This window comes from Tachypleus tridentatus, chromosome 11, assembly GCF_004210375.1.
Source record: "Tachypleus tridentatus isolate NWPU-2018 chromosome 11, ASM421037v1, whole genome shotgun sequence".
NCBI classification, from domain to species: Eukaryota; Metazoa; Arthropoda; class Merostomata; order Xiphosura; family Limulidae; genus Tachypleus; species Tachypleus tridentatus.
In genome coordinates this window covers 93,340,000-93,358,799 of record NC_134835.1, presented here as the reverse complement: position 1 = coordinate 93,358,799, position 18,800 = coordinate 93,340,000, and the positions used below count along the sequence as shown (strand labels likewise).

Below are 18,800 nucleotides of genomic sequence, written 5' to 3'. Positions count from 1 at the left end.
TGCGTGTTTTGTATAACACCTATGATGATAAATACGACGGATTGTGTTTTTAAAAGTTTTAGAGGCAAACATTTCTTTAAGCCAAACAATTACGTTTAAAGTAGTTCAATCAGAATGACAAAATCTTTAAGATATTTTATTTTGTAATCACTAGAAGATTTGATACATTCAAAGGAATTTCTTGACAGAAACTATCAAAGAAAGATAAAAAATAATCGAAATTAAAACTTTCAGTTCCAGTTAATTGTATAAAAAATAAGTAGCTGTTTTTTAATGATTATAGTCGCCAAAATAACTTCATGGACAGAGTAAAGTCAAACAAATTCTACATTGACAATGAAAGATTAAGCAAATTCTATGTCGACAGTGAGGGATTAAACAAACTTCAAATTAAGTTTTTCAGTTCCATTAGAGTGCTTATAGGATTTTACTTGCTGGTCGTCAGACAAATGTACTGACAGAGGGTAGAAGATCGAAACAAGCACGATTTAAACAAAGCTGAAATTGAGCTTCTCATTATGAGTTATCTGAATAATTTCTTATCAGTTTTACACGACTGAGTGGAAACCTTATATTATTTCAAGTACAAATTGAATCAATAACAATTCCCAGTCTAAACTGGAACTTAATCAAAATATTTCTTGAGTGGCCCGCACTGCTATAATCCTTAATTAATATTTATTAATCAACTTGCACTGCCGTTTAAAGCTTTAATCCAGCGAAAGTTACATCTGCTTAGATCTGTTCGAATGTTTTCTAAGCTTGGTATATAATGCACGAAATTCAAATTTCAAACTAAGAAATCAAATAGATAAAAGATTAGGAATTGATTATTTCGAAGAATCAAAACTACATGAATTGTTTCAATACTTCTTAAGCCACATTCGAACTCAATAGATGTTACTCAGCGCAACTTCTCCCTCAGTTGTACAGCAATTTATTCATATTCTGTATCAATGAAATTCTCTTAGTTTTCATTCCAGTTGATTTTAGCATTGCACCGTCTGTACGGAAAGAAGGTGTGAAAATAATTTTAAGCAACCATACCAGTGTCGAACATCGAATTTTCATCTCTAAAATTAAAATGAACAATATTTTTAGAATTTCGAGATCCAAACGGCATGACGTTTATTTCTCCTCCGCTAAACAACGTATTTGTCGATCATTGTGAAGCGTGTGTATACATGCAAGGATAATAAGTTAGGCTTAGATCTTCACAGTGGAACAATGTCATTAACTTACATATTGGTCAAAAACGCAGTAACACTCATTCATTTGCCCCTAGAGAATTATGTTGATGCCAGTTATTCCATCTTCTCAAGTGTTAGGATTACTTTTATCACTGAAATTAATTACATTTTGTAATTAACGTATGAATCTTCTAAGCACTTTCTGGTTGTCTATTAACAAAAAAAAATATATTAAGAAATGACCTATTTCACGCTCCTTTTTTTCTTATTTTTAACAGAATGAAGAACAAAATATGGTACTTTGAATTTGCTACATCTGAAACGTTCTTTGCTACGTGCAAGAATTTACATGATGACATTGAGATAACGGTTTGTGTACTTATATAATTATACCTGATTTCATAATTCTTTTTAACCTTAGAAATCACAAGATTGTCAAAGGATAAAACATTATTGTGAATCTCTAAAGTGACTGTTTAGTCCACATGATATTCAAATTAAAAACACCTACAAAAGTTCATCATACGATATCACTTTTCACGTTTGTTTTGCATTCATCAAGGATAGTTTGCTAGTCCATACGATTGGTATTTCAAAACTACTGGTGGGGTAAGTTCCCAAAATTAATTTACAAAATACTGTACATTTGTTAATGATAGTAAATTATATTCTTAATTGAAGACATTCATGAAAGTTACAGATCTTAGGAATTTTTAGAATCAGATGGGAAGGTCTTTGTATCTCAAAATTACACTTGTACACACACACACACATACATATATATATATATTTAAAAAGAAGCTATATGAGTCGGAATGTATGTGGGAATAGAAAGTAAGAAATATATCAGTGGCGCTTTATATAATATTCGCGAATAAGTAGGCTAGGTATGATCTGGTGGTTACTGTGCTCAGACTGTGAATCTGAGTATCCATGGTTCTTGACCTTTAACTACAAAATCCACTGACAACTTTATGGAAGTGCGTAACGATAGAACCTCACAACTAAATTAGCCCAAAAATTGACGCTGGATACTATTTACTAGTGAACCTTTTCTGGAAACTATAAACTTAAATTTTTATAGGCTATGTGCATATAACCCTTTGTGTAGCTGAGTGCAAAACTTCTGAGACAAATTACCCTTCCTTCATCACCTTTTTCATAATTTTTAAAGCTTTATGACATTAAATGTTACTTTCCTTAACATATATGAAATATAAGGAAGTTCAAAAGATTGTAGCTTGGTAATTCTTTTCAATATTTCAAATACAGTGATCAGAAAATTACAATTTTCATATAAAGACAATTTCAATGAGATTAATTTGCATTATTCACGTTAGAAAATCAATCATACACACAAGAAAACAGGTACTTGTTGATATTTCTCTAATGCACATCTTTATCAAAACATGAAATAAAGGAATTTGTCTAATTCTCGAACATTACCATTTTGTGAAATCATGGTTTGTTTGCTTTAGAATTTTTGCGCAAGGTTACACAATATTATTAATGCACAGATATACTTAATTTCGAATTCTTGGACTATTCTTATCTGACGGATTAGTGGTATTTTACTGTCACTTTTATAGCGCACTCTTAATTCCAAACCGCGGAACGACTTTTTGCAGCAAACCTCACGAAACCCCTGATTCACAGTCTGGGAATGATAACGCTAGGCCATGCATATATACTAGCGTAAATGGATACCATTGAAATATGGTTCTTCATTTGTTTGAAAGATATGAAAATAGTTTGGTTTTATTAAATATTGTGTATTTTTGTTACAAAACTAAAATAGTACTTAAATGTATATAAAAATTTCAATAACTTTTTTTAGAAACATTTAAAAGATCAATTAACCGGTTTACCAGAAACATTAACCAAAGTACAATAACCTATAGGATAATTATAAAGAAAACCCCATACTTAAAAGGACTGTATCGTTAAAAAACGTACTGGTTCAAAAGACACTTTTACCAAAGTTACAATGAGGCTCATAAGTTTTATTTAGGAATGTTTAAACATAGCGCAGTGCGTTTAAAATATTGTTACAGAGAGAGTTCAATATGGTTTCCGTCATTTTTAATAGGCCTACCTCTAAATTAAACTACTGCAGTCATAATCTCTTTTGAACAGTATTTATTGATTCTCCAAATATCCTGGGCACCAGCGTGAACTATATGCGAAGTAAGAATCTCTTATTGTTGAAATAGAAAATAAACAATAAACAAAAGCAATAATAGCTTACATAAAACTGATTTTTAAGATATAATTATTTGAAATGTGAGGTTTTTACCTTTCCACACCCTGTAAAAGAAATTTCTCCAAGCATCCGTTTCAGGAGATCTTTGGAGCTAGTTTGTAAGAAGGAGTTGATGGTTTTTGCTATAATCCCTATAAAAATTTCTCCCGGGTTACAGAAATAATACTTAAACTATAAATGAACCTCAAAACCAAAGGTTATTGATGTAGACCTAGAATAATGTTGACTGAAGTATCACCCAAGAACTTACTAACATAATTTAGCCGCTTTAAACTAAGCCAGCGTGGACATGCTAACGCTTATAACATTTCCCTATTTACTTCCAGTGTGATGATGAGCCACTCGATCTAGCCAATGGGCCATCTCTTCAAGGGATTGCAGTCCTCAATATTCCCAGTATTTATGGAGGGTCCAACCTCTGGGGAGATAATCCCAGTCACAAGAAGAAGCCCAAACGGAGGAATAAAACAAAAGAAAACGACGGGCTAGTTAACACCCTTCAACCAGCTGACCTGAGCGTTGCAGTGCAAGGTAATATTTAATAGCGGAGAGTAGTGCCTATCAGCGCAATTTAATGACTAACCAATAGCGCCCCTTCACCCCAATGGCGCAGCTGTATATATGCGAACTCACACCGCTATAAACCGGTTTTCAATACCTGTGTTGGGCAGAGCACAGGTAGCCCATTGTGTATCTCTCTGCTTAATTTCAAACAAGCAAACAAAGACAAACCAATGATTGGGAACAAATGACACTTGTATTTATCAAACTGAGTTTAGGCTTTGCTCACGAAGTGTATGTATGTTTGCTATCCTTTATTTTGGTTTTATGTATATCTAAATCTAGTACAAGTAAAATGCTTAAAATACATTTTAAAAATTTGCATAAATAGTGTTGCTGGAAAACAGAGTTAAAATTTTCACGAATAAGATATAATTCCGAGTTAGCTCATAAACTGACGAAGAGCCAAGAAAACACCCCATCAATAACGTTGATATTAATATAAGCTAACATTTTCAGTCCATTAGAATGTTCTTTAAAATGTATTAGTCAGCTTTTACCAAAACGTCTTAGCGTATTAAAGCCATAAAAGCAATGACAGTAAAAATGAACATCTGAGGATGTAACTCATACAATATTACCACATAGTACAATAATTATATTGTTTATAGTCAATCAGTAAATTATAAGATAAAATTATTATATGGTCAGCAAGACCTTCTCGAAGGAAATTAATCAAGTTCACTTAACAACTAGGAGAAATTACAGTCTTGAAGTTTAAATGTCTCAATTTGAGTTGAAAATATATAAAAAAATGAGCTTATAGAAACAGGAGTAGCAAGACTTGAACAAACTAAGATGTTGCAATTAGCAGGAGTTTTTTTTTTATATAAAATAAGAATCTTATCTGTGTCGTTGATAAAATGGGAGTCGATCAAAAGTTGGCAGAGCTGTCAGGCTAGTCTGGCATTCTCCGTCAGGTCTTGTTGATAGAGGCTATAAAAGGATGACATATTTAAAATGTTATTCACGTACATTCCCTTATAGCTGATCAACTTAAAATTAAAGTGTACGAATTGTTATAAGTCTAATTGGGATGATCTATCTCAGTAGATCATGTTATTTCACAGTTTTGGCTTTTTATGGACATAGAAATGAACGAGAACTAATTTTTGACGAATCTGATAACCAGCTTTACTTGTGTGATGTAAAACACACTATTCTTATATGTTTATGTATAACCTTCCACTCTGGACTCTTGAAGGACTAGTATCGTCTTTTGTTTGCTATACGAAAGTTCTTCACGATTATATTTATGTTAACAAAACTGTGGAGTGATGTAGATTTTAAAAATGCCACTAGAAGATGGCTTTTTATGGACATAGAAATGAAAGAGAACTAATTTTTGACGAATCTGGTAACCAGCTTTACTTGGTGTGATGTAAAACACACTATTCTTATATGTTTATGTATAACTTTCCACTTTGGACTCTTGAAGGACTAGTATCGTCTTTTGTTTGCTATAGGAAAGTGCTTCACAATTATATTTATGTTAACAAAACTATGGAGTGATGTAGATTTTAAAAATGCCACTAGAAGATACTAAAAGGAAAAATTCGTCAAACCACAACTTTGTATAATATGTAACGAACTTGAACATTCCACTAAAAGAAATTGATAAACAAATTTTGAAAAGCTAAAGTGCTAAATTTATTGAATTTTATCACGGGTTCGATTCCCCTCGGTGAGCTTAGCAGATAGCCCGATGTAGTTTTGCTATAAGAAAAACACACACTCGTTTGAGATTTAGACGCACGTCAGATATGGCTTAAAATTTCTGTTAAAGAAACAAAAACTTTTTAAAAAGTAAGTTACCCTTTAAATAAAAATTTCTGTTAAAGAAACAAAAACTTGTTAAAATACTAAGTTACCCTTTAAAAAAGGCCCCAGCTAGTACAGCGGCATATCTACGGATTTACAACGCTAAAATTACGGGTTCGATTCCCCTCAGTGGGCTCAGCAGATAGCCCCATGTGGCTTTGCTATAAGAAAGCACACAACACACACTTATTGAATTTTATTAAAATATCTTTAACCTTAATGAAGACCTCGAACTGAGCATGACATCATTAGTGTGACTGAATTATTAATATGAAGGCTCGTGAACTAAAATGTCAATACCTGCCTTTTTTCTAATCTATTAATACAAAGTTGAGGATGACTAGAGGCAAATAGCTTTTTGTAGCCTTGTAAAGAAAATCTGAACAAATAAACAAATATTGAAGACAGTTTCAGACGCATATGGCAACTATTCTATGTTTTCACTATAAAACATGATTAACGATAAGCCTAATAGCTAATACAAAATTACTACTTTATTTCAAGAGGCAATCATATACGATTCTTTCTTAAACATTGTCGAATACTTTAAACTTGATTCAAATATATATCTGTAAAAGTCAGGAAAATTAAATAAATTATCTTTTGTTAGGATGAAAAAAAAATGGGAAGAGAAGGGTAAAGATAACACTACATATAACTATGAAAGTTACTAAGGCTATCTTCTGCCTTCGCTAACTTTGAAATACCGACCGAAGACATGGCAACTGGCCACCTGCCTTCGCCGCCAGCTCTTAGGCTACTTTTTACCATTGAACAGTGGGATTGTCTGTAACTTTATAACGATCCTGCGCCTGAACGGGCAAGCATGTTTGACGTCGAGTTTCGGTCTCGTGATAGTCAAATTACATGTTCAGCGCTATAAGCACCAGGTCCTGAACGAATATTGTGATTAGTATTGAACAATTTTCCTTGTGTGTGTGGGCACTGTTCTGATGATGTCAAAACGCAACTTTATCTTTTTTACCATTATGCTAAATTCAGTAAGTATTGCCCTAAAGAAGTATTATATTTTCTAAGGGTAAAAGCTATGTAACATTATTAGATTCAAATATTTTAATTAATAAAAAAACCTTGAATACGAATGACTGATTATAAGCGTCATTCTTTAAACCTCCTCCTCGTGTAGCTTTGCGCGAAATTCAAAACAAACCAAACCTCCTCGTATCAGAGTGCTGTAGAAAATTTCGCAATTTCTAAGTTTTGGTCAATGCATTTATTTTCTTAAACCTTTACAGAAATATTAAAATAAATCTTTTTGATTTCCACGCCACAACTTACTAGCAGAGCTGCTTTCTCGTCAATATTTCTGTAAGCTATAATTTTTAATGTTGTAATTTGTACGTTACCTGGAAGGGCACGAAGAAAAAGATGTACCATAGGCCTTAATCGCCTATTAAGTTCAAAGTTGATCTCAAGTTTTTCTCATAAATGTAAAAGTAGTTTATAAATACGCAATAGTTGTAAAGCATGTTGAATTTTTCAAGAAAATAATAGAATGATTCAATGTGTTACATGTAGTGGTTATTTTGTACAAGTATTTTGATTTGATTTTATGTTAGTTATAGATTGTCAGAGAGATTTGAACTTAATTTTTAACATAGGTCTACAACAATTTTCGACAGTGTACAAATATTAGAGCTTATACAGAAATTAAACTACGAAGTAAAGTTATTTATTCACGTCACTTATAATATTGTATGTTTACTTATTTTCATAAGTTAAAATATTCCACTAACGAAAAAGTAACGACATAAAACTTTATATCCCACGGCCAAAGAGGTTTTATAGAGCTGTTTAGATACTGACAAAAAATAAAATGTTAAATGAAGTATTTGCATTAATTATAGATGATTATTTTTTTAATATTTAGCCGTGCTAATCCATCTAATTTTGTAAATATTTATTGCGATTTCAATTATTACAAGTTCATAATAATTAAAAGTGGGAAAACCACTTGCATCATGACTTAGTTCATTTGCAAAATTATTTATTTTTTAAAAATCAATGTTAAAATTAATCATAGAACTTACCCGTTGTTAAACCTAATTATAACAACGCAAATAAAAAACAACAACATTGAGTTCCCAAGAAAAGAATGTTTGTTTGTTTTGTTTTTGTTTTTCGCGCAAAGCTACGCGAAAGCTATCCGCGCTAGCCGTCCCTAATTTAGTAGTGTAAGACTAGAGGAAAGGCAGCTAGTCATCACCACCCACCACCAACTCTTGGGCTACTCTTTTACCAACGAATAGTGGGATTGACCGTCACATTATAACGCCCTCAGAGCTGAAAAGGTGAACATGTTTAGTACGACGGGGATTCGAACCCGCGACCTTGAGATAATGGGTTGAACGTCTTATCCCACCTGACCGTTGTTTTTGTGCATGATATATTTAAATTACATATCACGCAAAGATTGATAAATAGACAGCGTTTGTTGAAAGTTTATTTAAGACAGGTAATCTGAGGGTCGCGGTTCGAATTCCCGTCACACCAAACATGCTCGCCCTTTCAGCCGTAGGGGCATTATTATGTGACGGTCAATCCCACTATTCGTCGGTAAGAGTAGCCCAAGAGTTGGCGGTGGGTGGTGATGATTAGCTGCCTTTCCTGTAGTCTTACACTGCTAAATTAGGGATGGCTAGCGCAGATATCCCTTGCATAGCTTTGCGCGAAATTAAAAAAAACAACAACACAAAAAACCAAACATTTATGACAGTTTTTTCTAATCTGTGATGACGAGAAAACCCAATTGTAGAGAAAATTATATATGTAAAAACGGCTGGTATATGTAGAGAAATCACTATGTAGAGGAGCGAACGTTTCGACCTTCTTCGGTCATCATCAGGTTCACAAAGAAAGAAAGGGTTACTGACCGATAGCTGACCACATGTTTGAAGACGGTTGCGTAATTGAGTCTAGGAATATAGAGGGTGTGCTTAGATGCTGGATATATTTATTAATATAGGTATAAAGGTGTTCCTTTGTACTGGTTTATTTCGGGCTTGAGTTGTTGTATTAAGACTTCTTTAATTTTGTGTTTGTTTCTTTATTTAGTATTTGATTGTTTTTTATGGTTATACTGTGTTTATTTGATTTGCAGTGTTCGAAAACGTGTGAAGGTAACTTTTGTGTTCTTTGAATCTGGTTTCCATTTTTTTACTTGTTTCTCCAATATAGAAGCCGTGGCAGTTATCACATTGTATTTTATAAATAATGTTGGTGTGGTGTTTATCAGTGTAGTTTTTACACAGCATAGACCTTAGTTTTGTGCTTGGTTTTTGAATAAATTTGGTATTAACTGGAATGTTATATTTTGTTACTAGTTTTTGCCATAGAAAACACCGAAATACTAAACAAAGAAACAAACATAAACAAACGCAAAATTAAAGAAGCCTTACTTATACAGCAACTCGAGCCCGAAATAAACCAATACAAAGGAACACCTTTGTACCTATATTAATAAATATATCCAACATCTAAGCACGCCCTCTACATTCCTAGACTCAATTACGCAACCGTCTTCAAACATGTGGTCAGCTATCGGTCAGTGACTCTTTCTTTCTTTGTTAACCTGATGATGACCGAAGAAGATCGAAACATTGTTTGCTCCTCTACATAGTGCTTTCTCTATCCATACCAGCCGTTTTTACATATGCAATATACAGTTTTTTTTCTATTTTTAGAATCAGCTGATCATATTATCATATTAATGTGTTCGATGCAATTCATTTTCAAAATATCGAAAAAATATAAACTGATGCTACTTTTTTGTAAATATGTATATGTTATTTAGCCATTTGTCCTTATTCAGATTGTAAGCAGATCTGTATTTATGAATACTCTGTATTTTTGTAATATTACTTTAATGAAGAATTTTGAAGGCTTTTGTTCTTTCATGTCATATAGGATACATTAAAAACAAGATAAACCGATAAAGGCTCAAAGTATTAGTTGGTAATAAATGTACTATCATATAAAATAAAATTAGTTGTTATTAAGCATAATGCTACATAATGTGCTGTCTGTGCTCTTTACACAAAGGGTATCGAAACCCAATTTCTAGCGTTGTAAGTCCGCAGACATACCGCATATAATTAGAGTTATGATCCTACAGAAAACAGAGAAAGAACCTTGTAGAGAGATCTTCATTGCAGAGATAAATTAATTCCAACTTTTCAAAAACTGTTAATTATTTTAATCACGTCCTTGCTAACTGGACTTTCCATATCTGTCCAGAAATTTTTGGTTTTTTTTAAGCCTTGTTAGATAATACATCTTTTTATTGCACAATTCATATACATTTATTCTTACTGTCAGATATTGGAGATATGTTGATCGAAGTTATTGGCCTAGAAAACTGTATGCACGTAGGCCAAGTGAAAGCTGGTCTTCGAGGGTCTGGTCGACGCTTAGCACAGTGTTCATCAGTTATGATAAGGTAAAGTGGACTTTAGCAAACGTCTTCACAAAACTTTTCACTTTCTTACTTCTCATCTTAAATCCTTAAAATTAAGATTTAACTGAGGATGTAAATTTTAAAGAGCAACATATATTGGAAAACAAATTTAATATTTTATGAATCTCAAGATTTAAGTAAAACTCGTATTCTTTCCTGTATATTTGATTTTTAAATTGAGTAATTTATGAGGCTAAATGTTTGGTCTTTCCTTAAGGACAAAAAAGAGATTTCCAATGCAAATAGACGGAGAGCCATGGGTACAAACTGCTTGTTCGGTATGTAACAGTCGTCATATTATAATCTATGTTTTAATTTTTAAGAGTTGCTTTTGTTTTTAATTATAATAATGTTTTTAAATAATTTTATCTGAAATCTTAAGATACGTGGTTTGAAAGAAAAGGTGTAATCTAAAATCAGTAGAGATCATTGTAATACTGAATGCTCACATCAATATTCGAATAATTTAATAAGGAAACTTTATTGCGATAAAGCTAAATAAGAAACTGCCTTCTGGTGTTATTAACATTCGTTATTTCATTACTTACAACGTGTGAGTATTTCCTTTCCAGTCTACAACTACTGTTGTTCGAGACTTGTGAACATCGGGATATGGGCAATGTCTCACCAAGTTTTGGAAACAAAGGACAATGTTTCACCCAAATATTTTTTTTATATAGTCTACCTTTTTGTTTATATTTTATTACTCTTTATTGAAGGTATCTTGAAATTTTGTTTGTAATTTTAGGTTTGTTTGTTTTAAAGTTAGAATTTAATTATGTCAGGAAAATTATTTAAAAACAGTGTTTGTTCCAAGTGAGAATTTAATTAGATAGGTAATTTGGTAATTGTAACTTGTATTTTTAAAGATGAAGAATTACACACTGTTGCAAAAATTGGTATCTTATTAGAAGAAAATTGCTTTATTTCAATAAAACAATTGTCAAATACATTTTTCAGTCGAATACAAGAAACTATAAATTTTCAAACAAAAGATTGGAAAATATAAAAAAACATACTTATACGAAATAAAACAAAAAACTCAGAACACAAAACAAAAAATATAACGAATCAATTCATATAAAGAAAAACTTAGAGCAACTGCCCACTGTTGAAATATTGTTCAAAAACTTCTTGAATATTTATAAAAATAAGAGGAATTTTGGTGGTCAACTTCATTTAGTTGCCTCATTCAAGTCTTATAGTCGTAATTTTTCACAAAGCATTCATTCAAAGTAATGCCAAATTTTTACAACAAAATACCAAATTTTTCCACAACTCTGCATTTATGGATAGGAATGCAACATCAGAACTTAATTTCTTTTTTTTTATTTCTGTAACTGTTTGCACCGGTGAGACGTTGTCCTGGATCCGTAAAAATCAGAACCTGTAATTATGTACTTTGAAGTGTTATTGTAATTGTTCCCCGCTAGTACAGCGGTATGTCTCCGGATTACAACACTACAATCAGGGTTTCGATTCCCCTCGGTGGGCTGAGGAGATAGCCCGATGTGGCTTTACTATAAGAAAAACACAAACACACACGTTATTATAATTAATTCGTGATGTTAATTTTCGATCTTAAAAGTTTTACTCTAGTTACACTGAACATTGGTTTACAAAGACATTGGTGTGTATATAGAATATGTGAATTTTTAGAATGGTCTTAACTTGTATGAGAAGTAATTATTATATAGTATTAAATAAACTATTTGAAGACGAAAATATACACACATGTGTAGCTGTGTGTGTGTTTGTTGTGTATATTATTAAATGAAGAATGGTGAACACAATTTTTAAAAATATATTCCTGGTACGAATTTATACTTTTAACTTCTTTTGCAGATTGAAAACGTGTTTGTATAATACGTATTTTGTGAAATTAGTAAAGCTTAAATAGTGCACTAATTGTTGAATGTAATATTTAAAGAATCACTACCTTCGTGAATATCAGAGTTCTTCTGGTAATATAAACTATTCTGTTTATCACATTTAATGTTATTTATAGTGGATGTAAAAACCTGTGTATGTATACATAGATCAATATCAGCCATAAGAATCAAATGCCTATGCTCATGGCGCCACCACCAGCGAACAAAGCAAGATTTCCCTTCCGGCTTTTCTTTCGATGATCGTAGTTAGGTGAGATATGCCAACTGAATATGTGGTAAGTTGGTAACTTTTAGTGAAGGAAGCTCTTAATAGGGTATTTATTGAAATGAAATTGTTATACATCAACAGTTATCCTTCAGTTTGTGATCATTTCAGAATAATAATCAGTGTTCTAATGTAGTAACAAAATAATGTAAACTAGCTGTAAAAAAACAGAATTTATAAGAAGTCAACATTACAAACAAACAGTGGTATGAAAATATTAATTATTTTTGCCAGATTAACTCTTTGCATCCCAAATAATTTATATTTTCATGTCAGTAAGAGTCACTACGTAGATTATTTAAAAAATCTTAAAGTACCAGATCGTGAATCTTAGATGGGGACCAAGCTCTCCAGTGGAAGGGGTATACCGCCCCACAAATCACCTTAGTGGGCACCTCCCTGTAGCCAAATAACCTACACCAAACCCACATCTAGGCTGTTAGCCTAAGCAATGATTATCTTTATATCTTATTTGTATATTGCTTGAAAATCTGCGCACATTTGCTTTTGAAGTGAGAGATGAGCAGAAATGAATAATGTTGATATTTTACACTAAATTGTTAGGAATTAATTATACTTATAATTAACATTTTAAAATCTGACATAGCTTAATAATTAAAAATGTAATTTATCTTATGTTATTATTGAGAAGTTCTTAACATGACTGAAATACTCAATAATTACTTTACATGTTAGACTGTATAAGTAGTTCAGAGCGCAACACAATATTTTTAAAGTTCGTAAAATAAATTGATAGATAAGTTAAACGTTTCCTGTCACTGGAGACGGATGCTTTTGCTTGTGTTTTATCCTATCACATTCTAGCTTTATTTGTCCGTGGCCCCCCAGTAGCTCAGCGGTATGTCTGCGGACGTACCCGTTTCGATACCCGTGGTGGGCAGAGCACAGATAGCTCATTGTGTAGCTTTGTGCTTCATTCAAAAACAACAACAATATTTGTCCGTGTTTTATAGCATCTGAAATTTAAGTCCTGGGTTTAATTTTATAAGAAATATTGGGAACATTTTAGACCTATTAAAAATTGATAATTTTATGAAAATGAAACATTTTCTTATTCTCTTGCTTGAACAAATATTTGTCGTTATTTCACTGAAACGATACCAGTTATAGTTTTTTTAAAAAGAAATCGACGCTCTCTCGGTATGAATTGAAAATCTATCAGCTTATATATATTTGTTAAAGCAATTTTGAAATAGCGGATTTGAAATGATTTTCTAAACAAATATCAATATTAATTTGTCATTTAATTTTCTTTTTGCAAATCCCAAAGAAACTCGACTTAAAAAAATAATAGAATTTTTAAATGTCTTTATCCTAAATATCCCTAGAAATTATAGAAACTTTAAACTAGTGAAAGGAAATTATTTAAAATATTAATTATAAAAAGAACAACAGAAATTTCATACCAAAGCCTACATCTTAAGTGTTCAGTGTATAAATATCTCGATCAATTTTATGTTAGAAAACAAAGAAAATACTTTTTCATTAAAAAGCTTAACACTTTTTTTTTCAGGTATAATAGTGTACCAGTAGTGAAGTATTATTACACTGTTAAATTCGTCTATATTTAAACCATTAGCCATTTGAAAAAGTTCGTGATATTCTTGTCCAGAAACCAAGTCATCGTTTCCCAATCTCAGAAACAAAACCTATTTGGAGAAATAACTCTTCAGTATATTCTCTAATGTAATTCTAGTCGGTTATTGTATTTTTGCATAATAATATTGATAATTATAGTGATGGTTTCAATATTTAATACTTAGTATTATTCCGGTGAAAGATTAGTAACCTCTCTCACTTAGGCATCGAGGTTTAAATTTCCAAAGAGTTTTGTACAGTCCAGAGGGCGTTTACGAAACTTGATCGCAGTTCGTCCGTCTGTCTACAACGTGTGTCTGTAAATGTTATTTGCATATGTATATTTTTGTGTATTTCATAATATTTTTAACTAATATTTAGCGATCGTTTCTACTGGACCTCCTGAAGTATTACTGTATTTATCGTATGCTTGGTGTTCAGTTGTAGTTCTATTATAGAATTTTATGTCAATTCTAAGAATAAAAATTTGTCATATGAAGATAAAATAGACTAAAGGCAACTCTATAACCTGAGCGCTTTCGAAAGATGGATCTTTCTTCATTAGGGTGAGGTTGTAAATCAGTTTTTTAATGTTAAAGTAAAGTTAACCTTTCGAATGCACTTGGGTTATGGGGTTGGAATTTGTCTTTAATTGAGTATTTGAACCTACATGTTTTTGTAACATCATATTAAAATATAATGAGTGGCAGGTGACTCTTATATATCTCTGTGTTAAATGAAGTATTCGACAAATTCGTAGAGTGTGTTGCGTCTGTCTGTCTGTCTGCTTTACTGAGTCTTTTATACTTCCTAATTCTGGGAAAAAAAGTTTTTTGTGGTTTTGTCACTACCACATGAATCGAAATTATAGGTTAAAGGAAGTGCCCTGTTTTATTGAAGGATGATTATTCCATAAGCCAAATGGGTATTTCAAATTGAAACAAATTGTTTAAACAACAAAAACATTAACTGTTCGACTTAAACCTGTGAAAGGTTTAAAATATCAAACTTAAAGTAAATGTGAGGTATGCTTATAAAATATTGAGATTTTTTTAAAACGGTGCTGATATTAGATCTAATTGTTTTACCACCCAAATGTTGTTGTTCCTTCTACATTTTAACAAATTGATTACTGTTTTAGAACTATGTAACGTCCATAAGATTTGTGGTCTTTCTTCTTCATTTTATTATAAAATGTAAAAATTAAAAGAATCCGTCAAATTTTCTAGCATAAAGGTTAACTTTACAGCTGTATATATAAATATGTAGATAAAATCATGTTTTCAATGTGTTATATTCGGTCGTTTCTTAATATATTTTGTCGAAATATGCCTGTTTTTTATTAACTTAACCCACTATAAAGCTGCTCATTTTTCAAGTTGGTCTGGATCGATTTAGGCAGCAAGATACTAATATGAGATTTCGTTGGTTCATGTTCATCGAATCCTGATATCGTAATTAAATTACAAGAAATGTTTTGAAACGCTACTTCTTTGTGATTATTCCAGCTTATAAATATGTGTGTGTCTTTGTATCATGATTAAAGATATATTTAATTGTCCTCATAATAGAATTATTTTACATTGAATCATAACGTACGTTAACATAAGAATTTCTTTTAATATTCTCTCTAAAGTTCTATATTTTAAGTTTATCGGTAAAGGATTTTATGCTAAAAACATATCAGTAAAATTGCGTTTCAAATTCTCTATTACATTTTCTTTGCTATTTATGTCCCACTTACTAAAATATGTTGTGTAAAATTTTCACTTATTTGCTAAAAGGGATAATAAAATATATATAATAAAAATAACTGTGCAGGACTCTTACGCAATATTTCAGTTTATTTGCGTATCGAGATTTTTATTTTCTGTCACATTTTCAAACATGTTTTAAATGTAAATGATAAAATTTTAGTTTTAAAATAAAGTTATTTATCGGGCATTAAAATGTTTAACGATCACGCCATTATAAAACCGAGATAATAATTATTTTGTATTCATTATTTCATAAATATATTTATATATATATAGGCCTGGTATTTTTTGGTGGTGATGACACTCGACTGGAAATCTGTAGGTCACAGGCCTGAATCCCGTCACCGAACATACCCTCCCTTCATTCGTGAGGGCTTTTTAATGTGACGATCTGTCCCACTATTCGTTGGTAAAGAATAGTCGAAGTATTAGTGGTGGTTGATGATTACAAGCTGTCTTTTATCTTGTGTACCATTTCAAAATTAGTGATGGTTAACACAGATAAAGTCAAGTAGCTTTGCTCGCAGCTCTACAAATAAATTACACCTATGTACTTTACACTGTCATATACAATATTCACAAAGTTACTATTTATATGATATCAGTTCAAACTTAAACTAAGCGTTTTAAATTAAGTGTTTAACATTTGTGAAAAACTTCAACTATCAAACTTCAAATAACTGTGTTTAAGCTTTTGAAACTCTGAGATCTTGTAGAAGTAACACTATTATTATCAGTAAGGCTTAATTAGTTTTATTTGTTTTTAAACAATGGTTAATTTTATCCAATTGTTTTGGTAAAACAAACCAAAAACAAACTGGTCCTTTCAGCCGTGGAGGCGTTATTATGTGACAGTAAATCACACTATTGATTGGTAAAAGAGTTTTGCCTATATCTGCTAAATTCGAGACAGGTAGCGCAAATAGTCAGTTCTCACATAGCTTTGCGTGAATTTCCAAACAAACCAAACCTTAAAAGTGTATCTTTTTCTATAACAAACTCCACTTAGGTATTTTTTTGTAAAATTCCTGAATTTATATTATAAATTGAATTTGTGACACTTTTATAAATCATTTTACTTTACGGTTTAAATCAAAATTATTATTTTTTGAAACTATTGATGTTATTAATGAATATAGTTATTAAGTAAAACCTGTCAATATTCGAAATCATTTTATTTATCTATTTTTATAACGTTTACTGATTTGTTTTCTATTATTTCACTTTGGTTTTTGAGAAAACTTTCAATTAATTGAAAATTGTTTTATTGTTGGTTGTTTACATTTTTATGACTTCGCTTCTCTAAGATTTGGTGTTGATGCCGTAGGTGTTATTGTCTTTGGCTTCATATGTGGAGGATGCTGTTGATTAGCTGCCTTTCTTCTGTTATGTCAGTTCATAATTATGGGAAACTACCCCAGATAGCCCCTGACAAGCTTTGCGTGAATATCCGAAAACAAACAAACACTCTTTATCGTCATTAAACAGTTACACGTTCTCTTAATTTTCATGCCACAGCTGTTTATTTCGTTGTATAAAATACAAAAATTGATTAGTATTATATTATCTTTTTTTTTATTCTTGTATTCTGTTAGCATCAGAACTCCTAGAATACACAAGTATTAATAATTCTTTTAATTTAGAATCTTATCAGTTACTGTTTAAGAAAAACGGTTAATCATCATCCATGGCCAAATATATGGTGTTAGAGACAATTTAAAAAAATCAACTATACGATATTTGGATATCAACAATAATCGTATCTGTTAACAAAATGTGAATGGCTAGAATATCTGTAACTGAAGACAATTAATTATCAATTATTTTATATAATTTTTATTGTAGACGTTGCTCTTGGTGGTGTTTTTTTCTTAGTTCAAAACTACACAATGCACTCTCTCCACCACAAGAAATCGAATCCTAAATTTTAGCGTCGTAAGCTCTTAAACGTACCGATGGTCCACTAGGAGAACTTATGGCTTTAATGATAAAGTAACATATTAGTTTACTATTGTGACAAATTTAGAACTTACCTCATTGGTGAGGAATCTGAGATACAAGTTATTTTGTAAACATCTTAATTTAACTAAGGAAGAGCAAAGTGCACATATCAGTAAACGTTTTACCTGCTTATATATGAACGTTTCACAGACAATGCTCGATTCGAAACTTTCTAGACCAGGTGAGATTCAGTTAGAAACATTTAAAGTACTTCTATTAGGAACCTCTGGTGGGCAGTTGTAATTCTGTGGACTTACAACGTTAAAATCAGTGTTTTGATTCCTCTCAGAGGACAAAATGTAAATAATCCGTTGTGTAGCTTTGCGCTGAAATCACAAAAGAACAAGCGTCTATCAAGGAATCTCGAAGTATAGTTTGCAGTATTTTGTGTGTAGCAAACGTAAAAACAAAAAATTCCAATATATTTTTCAAGTGCATTATCACAGAAATATTTTGTTATAAGTTACTCAAGTTATTGTATCATTATGATAAATTTAATTGGTGCAATGAAACTATTAATGTAATAACAGTGTTTGGTGAAAATCTGTTAAATTACATATAAATAAAGTGGTAGTAACACGACTAAGTACAGTAAAACTGAAACGTGCAATTTTAATCTAACTTAACAGTTTCAATGGTGTTAGGGTACATAATTTTGCTCTTCAATTCCAATTTCTTGTACTTCACAAAATATTTTACTTAATATCTAATTTAGTTAATAAAATATTATGTATCGTAAAAGTCTCCAAGTAAAAACTATAGAAAATGTAAAATATGTAGAAACGTTTTTGTATAAAAATATGTTTTTTTAAACATTTCTCTTTTACGATAATAACTTGACACTTTAGAATGCCACACTGTATTCAATAACTTAATTATGGTGAGAAAATGGAAAGCATATACATCAACACGTGCTGTTCACGTCAAATCAACAAATGTCAGAAGCTTTTGAACACTCATACAGTAATAACATT

General features: G+C 31.3%; 1 protein-coding gene across 10 annotated transcripts in view; it reads left to right on the top strand.

Moving 5' to 3' along the window:
• The window catches only part of LOC143232783 (diacylglycerol kinase beta-like), a 234,384-nt gene extending 218,547 nt beyond the window's left edge, over window positions 1-15,837 (top strand). For 9 of the 10 annotated variants that reach the window (XM_076468635.1, XM_076468628.1, XM_076468626.1 and 6 more), the window contains 6 exons: window positions 1,469-1,559; window positions 3,780-3,984; window positions 10,174-10,294; window positions 10,530-10,590; window positions 12,352-12,479; window positions 14,004-15,836. In XM_076468635.1, the coding sequence (XP_076324750.1) occupies window positions 1,469-1,559; window positions 3,780-3,984; window positions 10,174-10,294; window positions 10,530-10,590; window positions 12,352-12,444 (571 nt within the window). In that variant the 3' untranslated portion in view covers window positions 12,445-12,479; window positions 14,004-15,836. Of the gene's footprint in view, window positions 1-1,468; window positions 1,560-3,779; window positions 3,985-10,173; window positions 10,295-10,529; window positions 10,591-12,351; window positions 12,480-14,003 lie in introns of all 10 variants that reach the window. The other variant, XM_076468636.1, reaches the window with a different exon arrangement.
• Window positions 15,838-18,800: the final 2,963 nt, after the last annotated feature.